The 21,106-nt window shown below is 38.1% G+C and overlaps 1 protein-coding gene across 1 annotated transcript; it reads right to left on the bottom strand.

Moving 5' to 3' along the window:
- Positions 1-43: 43 nt before the first annotated feature.
- c1qtnf6b (C1q and TNF related 6b) lies at positions 44-14,402 on the bottom strand. Its single transcript, XM_053638987.1, has 3 exons — positions 14,094-14,402; positions 7,767-7,967; positions 44-4,940 (listed from the first exon to the last, which is right to left on the bottom strand). Exons 2-3 carry the CDS (start codon positions 7,957-7,959, stop codon positions 4,396-4,398), a joined length of 738 nt encoding a protein of 245 aa, XP_053494962.1. The 5' UTR covers positions 7,960-7,967; positions 14,094-14,402; the 3' UTR covers positions 44-4,395.
- Between the last annotated feature and the right edge of the window lie 6,704 nt (positions 14,403-21,106).

Below are 21,106 nucleotides of genomic sequence, written 5' to 3'. Positions count from 1 at the left end.
ATTTTATACTATCCTGGTAAAAACCACAGAAGCTGACCCAGAGTCACTTTGCTGCAGAATTTAATAGTGATATTTGGTACATAAAAAAAATATTTACATAATACAAGCAATATTTATATTCATGTATACAAAAAAAGTGCACTTTTGCCAGTAAACCTATAATTCAGCACCTTTATAATACAGCACCAATTTCAGGCCCAGCATCAGAAACACCTGGAGAACACCAGGTGTTTATGTCCCAGCTTGAACAAATTTTTTGTAATTGCAAACATGATGTAATTTCAACGGCTGACATATGTAATTTGCTCAAGTGTGAAACGCAGTATGGAAAGGCTCGGTGTGACAGGCAAGCTGTTATGACACTCTCAGTTCCTGATAGAAGGTCGTAAAAAAATATTACCTTAATTTAAAAAATTACTTTTAAAGACAAGTCAAACCATTGGGTCAGAAATATAAACAACTTCATGCCTTCTGTGTTAAGTTCTCCAAGGTTGACATTAGACCTTTGCCTTGTTTAATTCCAGTCATCTGAACGTCCATGGTAACATCTGGATTAGCTGTAGAATGGAGCAGATTTTGGTGGAGCTAGAAACTCTGCTGGGAAGGTTAAAGTATATGAGCCATGTTTGCTAAACTGTATTCGGATGTAACAGCTTACTTTAATGTTAGCATTGTAATGTCTCCCTGTCAAATGTTTGATCCAATTAACAACCAGCCTCACCCCATATCATGTTTTTGATAGTATGATCACCTAAAAAAAATTCTTGTAATATATCAACTCCAGACAATGCTAGCCTTAATCTGAGTCAGTTTTTCAATGGCAAAAACACCTAAAAATCTCATAAATAATCTTTCTTCTCATACAGTAATGGAAGCTAAGGCATGTTTTTGATAGTACTGTAACCTGAAAATGGGTGTTCTGTTAATATACTAACTCCAGAAAATACTAGCCTCGCTCTGACTCAGGTTTTTGATTGCAGGATCTCTTGAAAATATCATAAATTGACTTTTGTGTTATTTGAGAAGTCCAGTGCTAATCCCACTTAGAGCCAGGTTGTTGTTGTTGTTGTTGTTGTTGTTGTTTATGTTAGGATCAACTGAAAATCTCATAAATGAACATTCTTGTGCTAACTCCAGCTGATACAAACTTCGCTCTGAGACATGTTTTAATAGTATTATTATTTGAAATGGATCTTCTTGTAATATACTAACTGCAGAAAATACTGGCCTTACCCTGAGTCAATTTTCATGGATAATAGGATCACCTGAAAATCTAATGAAATTTATTTTCTTGTCATATACTAACCATAGCCAATTATTAGCAATTATTCTGAATCAAATGGTAAAATCACCTGAAAATCTTATATTAACCTTCTTGTGATATGCTAACTTCAGCCAAAACTAGCCACATTCCGGGTCAGTTTTGATAGCAAAATCACCTGGAAATCTCATAAATTATATGCGAATACTAGCCTCACTCTGAGGCAAGTTTTGATGATAAAATGACCTGAACATGGAATTTGTTGTAATATGCTAACTACAGAAAATACTAGCCTTACTTTGACGCATGTTTTTGACAGCATTCTCACCTGAAGAAGGATTTTCTTGTAATATACAGATTCCAGACAATGCTTGCCTTGCTCAGATTGTCGGATCACCTGAAAATCTCATATGATGGATTTTCTTGTTATATCCTCACTCAAGCTAACACTAACCTCACCCAGAGTCAGGTTTTTGATTGTAGGATCACCTAAAATCATGTAATTTGGATTTTCTTGTGATGCCCTAACTCCAGCCAATACTAGCCTCACTCTGAGGCCTTGTTGTGGTTAAGGTTTTTGATGGTAGAAGATTTTTCTAGTTGCACTGTGAAACGAATATAACTGTGTCACATGGCAGTGCCTGAGACAAACACAGGAACTCAATAGTGTTTCAGTCAGAGACTTGCTATATCTATAGTTGTCAAAGGCCTGAGTTTGAGGTTACAGCTGCAAAACAACCTGGAAATCAAGACTAAACAAAACCCAGACTCGCACACATACATGCAGAAAACCGATCCAAAATCAACAAACACTGTAAACCTCCTCAATACAATTAAAACCACATTTATACAGTGGGGAAAATTTAAGAAGATCCAAATGTTTGGAGTTTTCTGTAGACTCTGTCTCACCGTGACCTTCTTGTAGCCCTTTGTTTAATTGTTTATACTGTAAAATAACATCTGTGTTGAATTAAGTCTGCACCAGCCAAGAGTGGTCTTCTCTGTCCAGAACTAGCCATTTTAGATGTTAAAAATGTCTTTAACAGCAAAAATAATTCCAACCTACACACTTTTTTGGCCTCTACCAACTGTTCTTGGCTGTATGGCTGTATTAGTGACTAATATTGGTTCTGACAGCAGGCTGCTTTATTATGTAGTGTTAAAAAAACAAAAAAAAAACAAGTGATGTGTGATTTATTTCGAGCAAGGACCCACCCCAATGTCCTTCATTACTCTCTCTCTCTCTCACTGACTTGACTCTGGTTGTGATTACAGATAGCTGGTCTGGTTTCCTGTTTCTGGTGTCTATAAACATAGCAGGTCTAATGCAGCTGGGTTTCCTTCCAGAGACAGATGGGTGGCCTCTTTTCTTTCAGCTCCAATCAAAATGAGTGATACAGTATTAAGACAGCTCAGTTTAGACACTTTTACACTATTCTGTTTATTTCCTCGACGTTCTGCTGACCCTTAGTTCATGCCGTACCATCCTCCATCCTCGCAATCCACAATGTGACATGAGCTTTACACAATGCTATCATGAGTAATGGGGTGCATTTACACATGAGTCAGAAAAGCATATTTACTGTGCAAGACTGTTTCAAATTGATTGCCAGTTGCCTATTCTTTTTTGGCCATTTTACCATAAAACCTCCTTTTGTCATACTTAAGTGCTAAATCATGTTAAAATGAATCCATCAGGCTGCATTATCTTAACACACAGAGCGGGTATAAAAGCTTTCAGGATTCATTTTTTGTACAAGGGCAAGTGGTGTATCACATCCGTAATGCTAATTTGGTTGGGCATCAGCCAAATTTTCTTGTTCTTGCACAATTGCTATTTTCATGGTCATCATAAAAATGCCTAAGCTGATATGAGTGCAGAAAGAGGAGTGACAATCAATAGCTGCCAATACCGGGATATTTAAACCACTTTGGACCAAAATTGTAATAATATTACTGACTTAGTACAGATGCAAGGGTAATAGTATTTTTCTGATTTATACACTATTTAAGTCTCCTAACATCAACATCTAATTAAAGAGAGTTAATTTAATGACTTTTTCCTTTAAAAACCAATTAAATGGATACAAGGCTTTAGCTAGGACCTACATTGGAAAACCTGTGATAATGCACCAAAAGACCGCAAACATAATTGTTATAGTTATTGATAAATAGCTAGCTGACTGACATTGCAGGCCACTGGTCATTTATACCAGCGAATATATAACTGAAATCCAATCGTATGTCATTACACCAACAGTGTACACACAGTTTTTTAAAGGGAATGGGATAAGTTGATATATCTCATCTAACCATATATCTTCATAATGTATTCATCCTTTACCACATGCCAACTATCTAATCCCTCATTTATGCATTTATGCTAAAAAGAAAATTGGATTGCTTATGACCCCGAAAATGGATTGATTTTTTTTCATTGCGTTTTTGAAAGTTAGCAGGATGGATGGAGTTTTTGGTTCCTGCCTAGGTATTACTGTTGCTGCGCCTTCACTCCTGTCACTCTGGATAAGGTGTTAATGTCACTCAAAAAGCCTGTCCAGCTGGTATAAGCTAAGACCTCAACAAACATAAGCTCTTACTCAGACCAGGCTGGTTCCAGAAACATGGTAAAAAAGTAAAGACGATGATCCAAGCCAAATGCTTATGTAAGTCTGGAGTATTTTCCAGTCAACCCTCTTTCAGGAAGTGAGGTTTTTTTTGTTTTTTTTGGAAGGACAGATACAGTACAGGTGACCTGATTTCCTTTCACAATGTGCAATGCTGTGCTCAGAAGAAGTTTCTGAGAAGATTTAAAAGATATTCTGCATAGTATTGCCCATTGATAAGTTAATGAAGCTGCTCTGCAGCCAAATTAATCATATTTAACACATCAAAAAACTAAAGGGTTAAAAGGGTACCAAAGGTACCAAATCAAATTGTTAGCGAGTCAGCTATTTTTAGCACCAATATGTTAATCATCTGTCAGCTAAATGTACCTAATGCATTGTTATTATTAAATTAGCACTGCTTCCTTCCTCTTCAGAGAACTCCATTGGCACATGCTTTCCCTGAGAGAAGCCTTAATCCATAATTCCCTCTCTCAGTATTGGGAAACCATCCATGCGACGCCATTTCTATACGGCAGGAACCACCAGGTAGCCATTGAAGGTGATGTAGACGTCAACGTCATCGCTGTAAATGGCATTCTCACGCTCGCGCTTGAAGAGGCGCACCCAGACTTCATCGTTAAGCTCAAGAGAAAGCATGACGCTCTGGCTCTGCATGATTGAGCGGTCACTGGGTTGCGCATACAGGATCACCTGCTCCTGTTCATTCTGCATCAGGTGCAGATAGGTCTCCTTGAAGTTCCACGTGTGGATGTTGATGTTGAAGAAGTAAATACCCGGTACATAACAGTAGAACTTGCCTTTAAACATGTTGAAGTGTTCGTCACGGTTGACGAAGACGGTGTCAAAAAGCAGTGCCTGGTAATAGTCGTCGCTGTGGAGGGCCTTCCTGCGGCCCACCGAGAAAGACGAGTGCTGTGTCTTGCAGGGGTCTCCTGGAGCCCCAGCCTGCCCTTTGCTGCCTTTAAGGCCAATGGTGCCTCTGGGACCTGGAGGACCTTCTGCTCCTGCCTTACCCGGAGTACCTCTCTCACCTCGATCGCCTTTATCTCCTGTGAGACAGGAACAAATGAATGGATAAAAGGATGGAGGCATGGAAATTTAAAGTGTGTATTAGTGAATGAGTGAGTATTAAAACTAGGGAGTCAGTAAATGAATGACTGAATGAGTGATAGCAAAACTGAGTAAGTAAGCAAGGATAGCAGTGAGCAAGGCAATGGGTGGATGAGTGAGCAAGTGAGTGAGTGACTCCTAACACCACACGGTTCAGATTATGCACTTGGAACCCTACAGCTGTTAGGCAGCAATAATCCATCTAAGTAAAATCCAGCCAAGTCATGCTTAACACACCATGTCCAATAGCCACAGAGTATTATGGTAATTTTCATCTCACTTACCAGGACCTCCCTATCCTGATGTGAAAAGCCATGAGAAATGATAAACGTATTGTGTATAGTGTATATAAGGTTTTGAGTGCTGGATATGGATCCTGAATTTCACAAGCACTATTTCACAATAAAGTTGATCTGCACGTCATCTAACCACATGCTGTTACTGTTCCCATTCATGGCTGCTCCAATGAATCCACCAGAACAGCTTTTACTGAGCTCTGAGTAATCACAGGCGGTCTGCAAGAAGCTGAGTATTCTCAGGGCTGTAATCTCAGAACGCAGACAAACACAACACACATGTTCCCGCTTGTAGTTTACTGCCACATAGGCAAGTTTCCTGCCAGGTCTGTATGCCTCTAGAGCCTGCTGTTGCGTCTCAGGATGACTTCTACTTAGTCGGCTCGGTTTTTCTTATTAAGAAAACGGAAGAGAGAAGAGAGCTGTGGTCTATACCATTTTCCAGAACTCAAGGGTTGGTTTGAGTTTCTGTTTATTAGACACTGAGTCAGACAGAGAAAAGCTATGACAGCATGTGTGGGAGAGAGAGAGAGATAAGGGAAAGTAGGCATGTTAGTGGGTGTGGCTAGTGTTTAGGGTCATCGCTGGGTTACATATGATATAGGACTTCTATTCCTCTCTGATCCCAGAAACACCGATAGGACGCCTGTTTAATGTAAGACTAAAGACAGAACACAGAACAGTGTATGTGAGTGGGTGGTTGAGTGGGTGAGTGGGTGGTTGAGTGGGTGGGTGTGAGTGGGTGAATGAGTGGGTGAGTGAGTGAGTGAGTGAGTGAGTGGGTGAGTGAGTGAGTGGGTGGGTGACAGACAGAGCAGAAGTGTCTGTTCATGTGTTAAAATAGAGCCATTAATAATGGCTTAACAAACAAACAAATAAGGGGTGTAACACAGGGCCATTATCTGTCTCTCTTTAGTGCTCAAATTATTATTATCTGGTTTCATATTTAGATTAAAACCAGAAGTGGGCATGGTCTATACAAACTGTTTTAGTTATTTTTATTTTTCTTAATAAAAAAAAAATATATATTTGTGCTAACCCTACCACTATGCTCTGGAAACACTGGAAAACAGTGTTCACAAATTCTAACAGCAAATAGCAATTTGCAGAGCATGATCTGAACCAGATGATCTGTGGACCTTACTGGAAAACTTTCTATTTTCTGTCTAATGTGATTAAGTAAGAAATCTATCAATGTTTCAAAGCAACAGTGTCTTTCCTAAATCAAGAAACTGTTATTTAGGCTACAGCTGACCACACTCAAACATATTGCTGCCTGAAAACACTCTACACCCTCAACTCATTCCCTACACCCTCAACTCACACCCTTACACCCTAAACTCATTCCCTACACCCTCAACTCACGCCCTTACACCCTCAACTCATTCCCTACAACCTCAACTCATTCCCTTACACCCTCAACTCACACCCTTACAATCTCAACTCATTCCCTACACCCTCAACTCACACCCTTACACCCTCAACTCATTCCCTACACCCTCAACTCACACCCTTACACCCTCAACTCATTCCCTACACCCTCAACTCACACCCTTACACCCTCAACTCATTCCCTACACCCTCAACTCACACCCTTGCTATCCAATAATATTTTGTTAGATTTCTTTCAGTTTGCTACATTCCAGAAAGATCAGAAAAATCACTGGACATGCTTTCAGTACCTAGTCTAAAGCTGGGACACACTTTAAGTGGCAGATGATTATAATGGCTGTATGATATTCTGAGAAGATTTCATTTGAATAACAATGGAGAACGATCATTTAAAAATGACGAAAATGATTACTGCTTCATCTTGCAGGATCACATTTTTGACACACATACCTGTAGTCTGTAGTTTTCTTTAAAAAAAAAAAACCAGAATACTCCACCTATTGTTTGTATCTGTATTTGTATTCATTCCAACTAATATAATAAATACATATATATATATATATTTTCAACACCTTTTGGGTTAAACTTGCACTGTGCTCACTTACATTTCAAAATGCTGTTTATTTTATTTTATGCAAACAATATAGATATAATTGGAAAAAACCTGGATGCTGATCACTCTAATATTAGCACACTGCACAATCACAGTTGATACTAACACTATAGAATTAATAGTTTTCCCCCAAGTTCACGCCTTTAATGAAGCTTCATGCTGCGCTTCATGCCACGCCAGATTTGAGAGCACCTAGAGAAAAATAAAGTCCTTAATTACAAAGAATGAGGTTTTCAATGGAGCAGTTTTTCTATTATTTTATCACCTTTTTTTTAAATTCTGTGACACTATTAAATATTCATCTGTAATAAAATATAAGAAACAATAAACTCTTGACTGGAGGTGTATGAAGTATGATGTCTGAAGGATCTTGAGAAGGAGCTAAACCTGTATGCTAGCAAAATATAACTGAGGGGAAAAATACATACAGATTTTCAATGTGTGTATGCAGTTTTAGCCCTTACCTTTGAGAATGGTCATGTTAATGAACGTGCGAACCTCTGGTGTTTGATAGGCCACGGGACGGGGTGAGTTGCTGAGGGGCGGATCCAGGTGATCGCAGCACCTGCGGCAGTATTTGGGTGGTGACCTGGAGGGGGAGGGGACAGAGGCCACCAGGGGGAGGAGCAACAGCACAGGTAGAAAGAATCCAGACATGACCACACCTGAAGACAAGAGTCAGAGAGAGAGAGAGAGAGAGAGAGAGAGACAGACAGGGATATATTTATATATATTTATTTATATATAAATAAATATATCTATATACTGAACAGGGACAGAAATTACAGAGTAATGGAAAAATTTTGGCCGTGGCTTAGCATAATTATTGTAGATGCATTCATTAGGAATGGGTTGCCACAAATAAATCAGGCTCGGTCTAATAACAGAATTGACTTTAATAGTTCCAGTATGGACAGATCTGCGAAGGGTGTACATCCATCCATCCATCCATCTTCTATACCGCTTATCCTTTTCAGGGTCACGGTGAAACCTGGAGTCTATCCCAGGGAGCATCGGGCACAAGGCAGTGTACACCCTGGGCAGGGTGCCAATCCATCACAGGGCACACTCACATACACATTCACACACCCATTCATACACTACGGACACTTTGGACATGCCAATCAACCTACCATGCATGTCTTTGGACTGGGGGAGGAAACCGGAGTACCCGGAGCATGCAAACTCCACACACACAGGGCCATGGTGGGAATCTAACCACCGGCCCTGGAGGTGTGAGGCGAATGTGCTAACCACTAAGCCACTGTGCGCCTGAAGGATGTACAGAAATGCATTAAATACATAGAAGAAACAATGCCAGAAGTCATAATGGGTATTAGGGAATTAGCTCTCGCTTCATCTCTACCTAAAGAGAATGATGCAGCGACACTTTAATCCTTTAGTCTGTCCAGCTCTCTCACCTCCTCATCTCTGCACTCTGATAAGGTCCCAAAGCTTCAACTTTCATGCAAATATCGCTGTCAGAATCATCACTAACTGGCCTAGCTCAGTCTCGGCACAACTGCTTCACAGTGTTTACGTCTCTAATATTTCTATGTTCTAAGTAGGATTTAACAGTGAAACCTGACCATTAAACCCTTATGTTTGAGATTTTTCTCCTTTGGTAACTGCACTAACAATGGATATCAGCGCAGCAGATAACTTCTCTCAAGTTAACCTCTAAGCTTTCACTGGAATAACAAAACACACCAGCAACCAACAAATTAGCACCAAAATACAGTAGCTAAACGAATTACAATTATTTCAGTACAACCCCAATTGGATGTGTTTCAGGGTGAAGGTTTCCTTTAAGGCATGGATAGTGTACTTACAAGTTCGTTTGCATCGAATTAAACAAAATCCTACAACAATTGAAGACATTTCACCTAAAAAATAATAATAATAATAGTTTGAATGTATAACATAAATCAACACGGAACCATTCATTTGAAATAAAATTTAATTCATTTCCACAGCCGGTTTGTAAACCCATTCTGCAGGTGTCAGGCAGAAATGAGTTACATACTGCATGGAAGAAAATGATAGTGTTTGTTAAGTGACTGCATTTATTGTGATAGCCATTCTGCCATAAACAGTGTTTTCTCATGCTGAGCGGGCCCCAAGGACACCTGGTCAGTGCTGGTGATTTAACAAAGCCCAGAAAGTGAGGCGGAGGGGAAAAAAAACCATTGAAATGAGACTGTGATGTCTTTTGACAAGGGCAGAAATAGAGGTCAAGCTCTTGGCATAGCAATAAACATTGGAAAGAGAAGGAGACGAGCGAGAGAGTGAGAGAGCTAGATACAAAGATGAGAGACGGAGATGTGGGAGGTGGTGCAGAACTTGGCCCTGTGGGCTTTGTTGATTTTGGCTGTATTTTGCTTGTTTCCTGAGCACCTCCCCTTCAACCCCTCCTCCACAGAAACCCTTGCAGCGTACATCTGTCGCTGCACTATATTATGTTTATATCCACCCTACCTTTAGCTCATAGACGTTACGTAAAGCTTCAGGATGGTGTATGCAGGTGCATAGTATTACTTTTAAAATTAGTTAACCCCTTCATTATGTAGCCCTTCAGTATCAGTGCCATCATCATGCATCATGCATTCACAAGCTCCACAAAATGCTCTTATTTACTACCTGCAAAATAGTAAATGAAGTCCTTGCATTTTCTCCTGCCTATTTTTCTTGCTCTTGTGCTTTCTTATGTTTATTGCAGTTGCCAAAAGCTCGACCTCTATTTCTGCCCTTGTCAAAAGACATTACAGTCTCACAAGCTCCTCAAAGCTCATGTTTACTACCTGCCAAGACGCAATTATGAAGTCTTTTAATTCAGTTTTGTCTCCCTGCCTGCTGGAATTATCTTGTTAGCAATGTTGGAACCTCTGATATAGATGCAGGTATAATGTCGTCCTGCTTGGCATCCATTTAGTATCAAGATTACATGTCAGAGAAGGAATGCATGAACATATAGTGTTGGTTCTGTGTATCCAGTGGGTAGGTTAACCCTCTACTTCATGAAATATTACGTCTTCATTGAAAAAATGTCAAATGTTTTTTTTTTACAGCTGTAAAAATGATGTCGGTGGATTTACTCACTCAAAATACATGCAAAAATTACATCCAAAAAATGTTTTGGGTGACATATCTTTTTAATTCTTTTGCTTGAATTTTTTATTTTTTTTTCTTGAAACTACAGTGCAAATGCAAAATGTCTGAAGCTACAACCGTTTTTCTTACTCTGAATGCAAAATAATGTAAATATACTATTAGAGAAGTCTAGTGTATTTTTTGCTATGTAGGTCTGCTTGAATTCATGAATGCACATACCACAGTTCCATTATCGCCTGTTGTTGCCATATGGCAACAATTACATTTCATCATTTAACAACATCCTCAAAATATATAAACTTGCTTAAATGACAAAATAAATGTTAACTTATTTCAGATAGTGTTTAATTTTTTCCATTTAAGTAGTTTTGCCTAAATACTGAAAAATGAATCAAATTTTGAGAGCCCACCGATGATGACCTTCACCATGCCATGTGATTGCAGAAAAGTACGTGCAAACAGCACTTCCTGGTCATGTGACATGGGATTTCTTATGTCAAAGTTAAAGCCCACCTTTTTCCCCAGTTACATAGGTAAATAGTAGTTTTGTATCAAAAAAATTGGAGATAAATGAATTGTTGTCATATGGCAACATCATGCAGTAAACAGTTAAGTAGCTAAGAATTAACACCTAGATTGTGTGCGAGACACATTCATTTATGTTGCTGATCCCAAATACATCTCATCAGTGTAACCTGTTCTCAGCATTTTACAGGCTCATATAATTGTTGGCACCCTTCATAAAAAATAAGCAAAAATAAATATATGAAATAGCACATTCTTTCGATAATGTTTTGAGATTGAGCACATGGGGATGCTGTATAGTTTTATTTTAACTCAATGTTTGTTTGTTTTTGTTATTTATTTATTTATTTATTTATTTTTATTACAATTATAAGAATTATAAGAACTTGAAAATTATTGGCACCTCCAAAATTAATATTTGCAGACACTTCCATCTGAAGAGAATAACATCACAGAGCCTCTTCCTGTGATATTCTAACAAGGTTAGAGAACATTTCCTTGCCAAACATTTCAACTCATTTATATTTGTCTTTTTTTTTTTTTTTGCAGATGTGGACTGGGGGTTCAAGGGTTCAAATCAGGAGACTGAGACAGCTTTTGCCCCACAACCAATTCTGTGTGAATTTGAGTGCATGTTTGCTGTCTTTATATTCTAATCTGCAATCCTGTAAATTGTAATCTCTGTCTACTGCCAAGTCTTAAAAGAAGTTTGATGATGCCATCAATCTTCACAGCAACAAAAAAAGATCAATGACCCAAGTATAATAATGTGTCCTTTCCCGGAGCAAATTCCAGCTGAAAATTCTTTTTTATTATAGCCATGATTGCACTTAATTATATATTTAACTGCTTGTTAACAATTATTATAACCATTAAATTAATTGTGAAGGTCAAGAACAAGCTATCTGTTTTTGTGTTGAAAGCTCAGCCAAATGTGGCAGCAGCACAATGCATAATATCATGCAGATACAGATTAAAAGCTCTGGTATACTTCGTTTTTTTTTCACGTATGGTAGCTTATGCACAGTCATACAGATAGCCTTTCAAAGTATACGCCATTTGGCATGTACGTGTATGCAGGCAGTCGACGAATGCGCATATACTTGCACTACCCCTCCTGGCCCAGAGTCAGTACAGAGCAGTAAAGCAGGTCTTTTGGTGTGAAGGACAACAATGAAGAAGAATCACAACAATACGAAGAACAATGCATGGGCAATCTCTCACCACGATTAGCAGCAATATACAAATCCTTATGCAATTAAAGGCTAGAATTATACAAATGCAGGTACTTTCTAACCTGCACTCCATCTCTTCCATTTATTCAGTTTTTTCTTCAACTACCTTGATGATCAACAGCCCTGGGTCAATGTTGCCACCTTGTGGAACAACTAAATAGTGCAAAAGAATTAAATGCGTAAATCGGGCAGCGTGTGTACTCTGCTGATGACGAAATTTGTGTCACGCGTACTGTACGCTGTTCCTATCGTATGCGTAAAAAGTGAAGCATACTTTCTACTTAAGAGCTTTAGTTAATGCTGATCTCGTGTTTTCATGCAAAACAGTCTCTAGAGTTTTACAAAGCATGGTGCGAAAAACAAAAAACATCCAGTGAGCTGCAGTTTTCATTGCAGAAATGCCTTGATGAGAAAGGGCAGATGAGAGAGGTCAGAGGAGAATGGCCGGACTGGTTTGAGCTGACAGAACGGCTATAGTAACTCAAATAACCACTTTTTACAATCACGGTGAGCAGAAAAGCATCTCCGAACACTCAAGATTTGGTACAGATGGGTTGCCTGACTAGTCACTCTGGATCTTATTCATGAAATACTTCTAAAGTATACAGAAGTATTCTGTCCTCCTTACAAAACTTTTGTTAACTTTTAGGACCTTAATCGCAAATGTTTTCTTGGTGACAGGCATGTATAGAGTATATCCTCATAACCTGTAATGCACTACATGTTCCATGTAAATAGAAAGCATATTATATGGGTTTTTTTCCCCTCTTATAACTCCCCCATTAAAATCTGTGACGGCCAGTGTACTGATATTCATGACCCTGTGTTAGTATAGTGTAGTTACAGTATCCTGGGAATTCTGGCTGGGAATTTTATGACACATGTTCAGACTTTGGCTTTCCTTGGCTTTCACAACATTATGAAGCGGGTGAAAGAGGAAATCTGCCGTGTTTAACTGAGTTGTAGGAATGTTAAACAGAGTCTTTGGGCTGACTCGCTCCACCATTTTTCATGCATGGCAGATTTTTGGGCTCCTTTACAATGATTAAAGATGCTGTCAACTTCTTTTCCTTTTTTTGCGCTTTGGCTTGACGGACATGTCTTATTGGGAATGTTGAACAATGCACTGACTCAGGGCTCAGGTTTCATTGCCTCCTGATACATTTGACTCTAATCCTTCTATGATCCATCCCTCTGTTTCTGCATCCATTTCTTTTCTGTTCACATTGGGTGCCTTTAATAAATCATCATGATTTATTCCTATTAATGAAAGTCCACACTAGTCCTTCTAAATCCAGTATCTGGCAGGACTGAATAGAAATGTGCACAAACCACAGTGTGCACGAGTAAATTTACTGAGGACAATTCCCACCGCGCATGCCCAGAACAGCTGTCTCATTACTCTACATAGCTTATTAATTTTTCCTTTTATTTTGTTTTGTGAGCTTCAGTACAAAAGTTTTCATATCTATGAAAGATTGTTCTGTGCAACTTTTTGGACGTGCACAGGGGCTTATTAATTGGAACAAGTCAACCCTGCAACTCTTTCCAAATCCAGATGTTTTAATACAAAGAGAGGGGGGGAGAAAAACTGCAAAAAAAAAAAAAAAAAAAAGAGCCACGTCCTCACAAAGGAAGCAGCAGTAATGAGTGGAGAAAACTGCATGCACACTTTCTTTGCATCTCATGCATGGCAGGGTTGCCAGCACAACAGACTCGAGATTTTCCTCAAGATTATCATAAATGTCAATCATCTCCGGCTTTCCGACTTTTTCTTTCTTGCTTTCTTTTTTCCCTTTTAGATATTGATAGTAATTTGCGCGCTGACGTGTCGCGCGCACGTGTGAACGCGCATTTTGCTTAGTAAAAAACGTGCAAGTGCAACACAAATATATTTATGAGCCTTTAAACTTTACTTACCGCAGGATCCAGGATGCAGCCGATCCGAGTGCTGCTGCTACTGCTGCTTTCCTGTGATCAGCTGGAAATTCTCTCTCTCTCTCTCTCTCTCTCTCTCTCTCTCTCTCTCTCTCTGTGTGTGTCTGTGTGTGTGTGTGTCTCTCTCGCTCTGTGTCTCTCTCTCTGTGTCTCTCTCTGTGTGTGTCTCTCTCAGTGTCTCTCTCTCTCTCTCTCTCTGTGTGTGTGTGTGTGTGTGTGTGTGTGTGTGCGTCTCACTAAAGGAGTTCCCTCCTTATGAACACTGTATATGATTTTTTTTTCTGCTTCTCCTGTAGTGTAATTCACCCCCCCCCCCCTCCACTTTTTTCTGCTTTAGCATATTCCCTCCTAAATTCCCACAGCTTCTGACTTTATGTGCAGTATTTATTTATTTATTTATTTATTTATTTATAGAAACGCTGTGAATTTCTTGAGTGGGCTGTGACCAAGCAAAGGAAGTCCACTGATGGGCAATAGTTAGACTGGGCACAAGCCCCTGGTTGGAAGCAAGAATGAATCAATTTTCAGTGTAATGACTGTAGTCCTATACAAGATTCTCAAACCTATATACATAAGTGAAAAAGACAGATGTTTAGTCAAGGCAGACTAGGACCTAATGGTGATAATGTTGTTTTATGGACCAGAATGCCTGAGTAAAATTGTTTCTGGTCAGTTGCTGCTCAAAGTCGAATTTAGTCTCTGAATATTGCTTAAGAATGCTGTTTGTACAATACTAAACTGTGAATTTGAAATTTCTACATTTCTGCTTAAATATGACCTAAAACATCATCAGATTTTCTAAAAGTGGGCTAGATAAAGAGAACACAATGAACCGATTGAGACAAAAATATTATACTTTGTCATTTATTTATTGAGGGAAATGATCCGATATTACATATCTATGAGTGGCAAAAGTATGTGGACCTTTGCTTTCAGTAACTGGTGTGACCCCCTTGTGCAGCAATAATTGTAATAGCTAAATGTTTCCGGTAACTGCACTGTAAAACCAGATAAGTTAATTTAACTCAAAAAATTTGAGGAAACTAATTACCTCAAAATTTTTAAGTTGATAAATCAATTTCTTTAAGCCAAATACACTTAAATATAACAAAGATTTAACTCAAACTTGTTATATTTAAGTGTATTTGGCTTAAAGAAATTGATTTACCAACTTAAAACTTTTGAGGTAATTAGTTTCCTAAAATATTTTGAGTTAAATGAACTTATCCGGATTTACAGTGTGGTGATCAGTCCGGCATATTGACTTGGAGGAATTTTAGCCCGTTCTTCAGTACAGAACAGCTTCAACTCTGGGACGTTGGTGGGTTTCCTCACATGAACTGATTGCTTCAGGTCCTTCCACAACATTTCTATTGGATTAAGGCCAGGACTTTGACTTGGCCTTTCCAAAACATTAACTTTATTCTTCTTTAACCATTCTTTGGTAGAACTACTTGTGTGCTTAGGGTCGTGGTCTTGTTGCATGACCCACTTTCTCTTGAGATTCATTTGAGAAACATTTCCTTATTATTATTTCAAGCTCACATTGAAGAACTTTTCTGTTTATATGACCCCATACTTAAGCATAACATAGTAAAATGTTAGAACAGCCTGTTATAGAATTCGGCCAAGATTTTATAGGGATGTCATATGGTGTAATAAGTAATAAACTTTAAAGATGGCTGTAATTGCACATTCTAAAACCAGTGTCACTCATGAATTCAGAGCAAAACTAAAGAAGCAACTATTTGGACACAAAAATGTTTTGGCTGATCAACTTCTTTTGGCTAAGGTAAAAAAAAAAAATTGTGTAAATTTTATTCAAGGGATTCGTAATGGGGTTTGAAGCTTATGCATGCAAGAATAATATCCATAAGCTTTTAACTTCACTAAAATTTGTCCATGACTCTCTCTAGACCGAAGCTGGAGCTGGCAGTGGAACAACTTACATTGGCACAACACTGTAAACACCCTTGAATGAGACGCGTCCCCAGGCTACATTATGAAAATGTTATGACATGCAAGTCCCCACTTTTGGTGAAGCTATTCAGAAAACCTGTTACTGAGTTTAAACCATTCATTGCTACTTCTTGATAACAAGAACAAAATCTTATAGTTATTATAAACAGAGAACAGTCAAATACCTTTCCAGTCAAACTCTTTGTTAGAAAAATCACTAGATATTTAATCCAGATGCAACGAAAGAGCATAATTAACTTGTCTTAAAGACTTCATAAACATGATTCCTGTTGCTTTGGGTCTGTTTCTGGTTTGTCCTGATGACTACCAGGACTAACAGGTACCAGCCTTTTCTTACACTGACTCAACACAGCGTGGAGGCTTTAGTTAAAATGAATCGTGAACAAACACGATTTTATGTTTGCATCTGATTGGTTGTATAGCATATGGATCATGTATTTAGGATCATCAAATGTGCACACTGTAACCAGTATGTGGTATAATGAGCCAACAGGCTCCAATAGGGTGGAACAATATGGTGAGGAAATGGCTGCCAAAATTAAGTGTGAGATATCATTATGATCGTCTTTAATTTTTTGCTTGAGAGAATTACACTATGGGGGCCTGTATGATTGCTTTTTTTCTATTGTACCCAATGGTTTTGGAAATTGTTAGGATGCTTTTTGTTGGTGCATAATATTCTTTATTGCCGAACTGAGACGTCTCATACCATGACTTTGGGTTGTAATTTGGCTTAGGGTAGTCATAGCTCATCAGATACTGTTGTTTTCTAATGACTGGAAGGTTGTAAGATTAAATCCAAGGACTGTCAAAGAACCACAGCAATACACATCAGTTGCTTATCACTATGCTTTGACTTGTTGATACTGAATGTTGGTACCGACTTGGTACCGAAGTATCGGTTCTTGTGACATCCCTAATGCAGACAGTAACTCTAGCTCAGGATTGAACTAGGAATCCTGAAGCTATGAGGTGACAAATACTACCTGCATTGCCTTTATGTGCATAAAACATAGATTCCTGAACTAATAATAAAGCAGTACTGCTGCTGAGGATGGTGCAGCCTAAAGATAACTGAGATTACTAAGGATGGTACCACTTAAAAACTATAAGATGGCTTTGGACCTCAATTCCTATGAACAATTATGCTATGATGGCTTAGGACTACAACTGTTACCAACAGTTTTGCACTCAAGTCTCTATCAGTGAACAGTGACCATGTAGTATTAGTGTGTTTATAAGGGAGTGTCACCCAGATGAGGCTCCCTTTTGAGTCTGGTTCCTCTCAAGGGTTCTTCCTCATATGGTAAATGGTCTGCATTTATATAGCGCATTTTTAACCTGAGCAGTACAAAGTGCTTTACACTGGTTCTCCTTCACCCTCACACACTCACACACCAATGGTAGCAGAGCTTCCATGCAAGGCGCTAGCTTGTCTTGCCCAAGGACACTTCAGCATGTGGAGTCATATGGGCCGGGAATCGAACCATTAACCCTACAATTAGTGGAAAACCTGCTCTACCACCTGAACCACAGCCGCCCTCATATTATCTCAGGGAGTTTTTCCTTGACACCATCGCCTCTGGCTTGCTTATTAGGGATAAATTAATTCACTTAAAATCTATATCCTGAATTTATATATCCCTGTAAAACTGCTTTGGGACAATGTCCATTGTTTAAAGTGCTATACAAATAAAACTGAATTGAATTGTATTGAGTATGGTACGTACAATCATGGTAGAGTACTGGTTTAGTTACTTAGCCGTGACTAGTAAAGAGAACTTCATGTTTCTCTGTGCTTTATATGAGTGCAAGTTGTTCCTTGTAGTAGTTTAACAGATGTTCAATTCTCTTAAAGCCCCAGTCAAGAATTCCTGCAGCTGGCACGCTGACATGTTCTTATAATTGCAAGTTTGGTATAATTTGCACGAGTCAGTGTACATGAAAAGTTATGTGGGATTAATGATTGTAGCTTTCCCTATGACTTTATTTATATGAAGTTTTGTTTTGTATATTTTCATAAAATCACTGGTGCCAAAAATATGAACTTTTACTGTGTTCAGGATTAATCCAGATTTAGGGTTTTCCATTCATCATTTTGTTTTTTGATTGAGTACGATTGAACAAAACCCAGTGGAGCTTTTGTTTTTCCAAATTTTTATTGGTTGTGAACAGAGATGTGTTATATTTGTTTAAAGATCTGAATTTACGCAATGTTACTTGCAATTGTTCCCAGTTTGTCATTGAATGGTTTTAATTGGCAAACGTTTTAGGTCAATTCAAGTAATTAATAGAAACTTTGGTACTTTTGGTACATGCAGCCACATACCTGCTATTTATTTATATAACTTTTAATTGAATGGTGTTTTAGTTCATTTCATTTATTAGAGATTCTTTAGTGGTAACACTTTCTATGAAGCCCATGCTTACAATGAATTACAGCCCCATTTATAGTTATTTATAAGCAAGTATTACTGCTCTGTAAACCCATTTTGTCTCACCTTCTGAGACACAGTGTGTCAGCCACTTGTTCTTAATGCACTTGTTCATCTCAGGCATTTCTTGATGTCAGGAATTAGTTTGTCAAGTATTTGTTTGACTAGAAAGTTTGACTTGTTAAAAGCTCTAGCTCCTCAGCCATTTGCATGGAAATGCATATTCCGATTTGACATTATACTTCAAAAAATTATGTTACAATGTGTTGATGGTATGTAACATTTAAAAAAACAACAACAACAATTTACACTGATCATCCTGTTCAAAAGTTGACACTCCCCTGGCTCTTAATGTATAGTGTTGTCTTCTTGAGCATCAGTGATTTGCACCATTTTAATAGTTGTGTACGAGTCCCTCAGTTGTCCTCAGTGTAAAAAGATGGATCTCAACATCATATAGCCACTGTTGGAAGATGATGGAAAATCAAAGAATGTGCAGGACCCGGAGGATTTTTCTGAAGAACAGTGGGTAGTTTAAATGCTGAGGACAAACAAGGGACTCATGAACAACTATCACAAAACATAGAGAGTCGTTGATCCTTCAGGTAACAACACACAGTGTTAAGAATCAAGCATGTGTAAACTTTTTAACTGTTACATTTGTGTAAATTCAGTTATTATTATGTCTTGTGGACTATATGTAAACATCTGTTATGTGAAATAGCTTATTCAGGGCAGGACTGAATAAAAAACACAATGCAATTTTTATGAATCCTCATTTTAAAAAAATGAACATTTTGCAAATTCTTCAAGGCATATGTAAACTTATGACTGCAACGGTATATATTATTTGGATCTATTATTTGGATCCCTACCCTTACCATTTCTGACTGAGCAAACCTTTTTGCCAGCCCTTTTCAAACATACATATTGCTTTAATTTAAGTCTGTGAAAACCATCCAAACACAGTAATTACACTCCTAAACACCCTGACTAACCTAGCGAAGTCCTGAAGCTAACAGTTTTGACTTTCCACACCCAGATTCGAAAAGAAAGTAAGTAAATGAAAGTGAATTAAAGATCTTTCCCCCATTGAAGAGTTTCTGCAGATCAAGGCTTCAGAACATCAGGTTATCGAAGGCTATTCAGCACAAATCTGGTTTGAGTTGACGCGTGACGTGTGATTGGAACTCAGACACGGCATGTGTTTCACATTGGGCTGCATATCAATCCATTCATACAATTCCATGCAGTGTGTGTGTGTGTGTGTGTGCATGGAGATGGACTTTATTTACTCTATATATCACACCAGAGCATAGTGCTCATAGTGCTAGAAAGGTTTTCAAGTTTTGTAGTGCAAATTAAAATACTGTAGCACAGAAATAAAAAGTGATTACAAAGTTGTCCAAGCACTAGGCTTCATATTCTGTGTTCAGAATATTAGCTTAACATTAGCTCTAAATTTCAGTACTAGGACGTAAAACCATATTTGGATGAAGAGGAACTTATTTAGCACAGGTACAGTTAATCTTTTTTTTGTATTAGAGCAATGAATTTCTCTTAGTATGTATGGCAATATGCCACTCAAACATTTTTAACCACTGAAGTTTCCTATGTTTTTATTCAATTTAATCACACAGACCAAACAGCATGATACTGAATAGCAATTAAATAGCAAATAAATCTTTGTGGAACTTATTAGCGGCTTGCCCGCGGATCCTAATGGGGCTCTCAAGAGTGCTTTATTAATTAAAAGCAAGCCCTGAGGTCTAAAGCCGTTAAGCCTGGTAAAAAATACAACTCAGACAGCACTAGTATTAACTGTAAAACAGTTATGTGCCTAAAGTGCTTAATTGGAGTGATACATTTTTTTTAACCTTTTTGATCTAGATCGTTCAAGTATTTTCTAACATTTCTCAATTCACATAAATATATCCCTTGGTTTAATATGAGGTCAGTTATACAAAGAAAATGCAAAAAAAAAAAATAAAAATGGATAGGGTGTTCAATAACCTTTGAATGGCAGCTTATGTTTTGAATAAGTTCTGCTGAGTTCTGATGAATTTGGATCTTTTTTCGGACAGGTTGGCTGTGTTCCTTTCACAGCTGCTAAATCTGAAGCATAGATAGCCAAAGACAGATGTTCATGCATGATGTGTGTTTGTGTGTGGACATGTTTTATATCTTGGTGAGGACCAAACATCCCCACAAGGATCGGAAGATCTGACCGCTTGTGCTGAAATTTGACTGGACCCTTTTAGTAAAATTGCAGCTTTTATTTAAAAAATAAATAAATAAATAAATAAATAAATAAATAAACAATGGAAAGAGAGATTGTTTTGTTTTGGTGACCAAGGTTAGGGTTAAATTTTAATTTTGTCTTAGCATTAATTAGCTGCTTTAACATTTATGTCAGTGGAAGGTCCTCACAAGGATAGTTTGACCGTGTGTGTGTATGTGTGTGTGTGTAAGTGATTGAATGAAGGGATGTACTGTAGGAGTAATGTAAGTTGACACCCAACATAAACAAAGGCTTAGATTAAAGACTCTGAGAGAACAGATGTCAAATTTACTTCATCC

This window comes from Ictalurus furcatus, chromosome 12 (assembly GCF_023375685.1).
Source record: "Ictalurus furcatus strain D&B chromosome 12, Billie_1.0, whole genome shotgun sequence".
NCBI classification, from domain to species: domain Eukaryota; kingdom Metazoa; phylum Chordata; class Actinopteri; order Siluriformes; family Ictaluridae; genus Ictalurus; species Ictalurus furcatus.
This window is presented reverse-complemented; position numbering and strand designations above follow the sequence as displayed.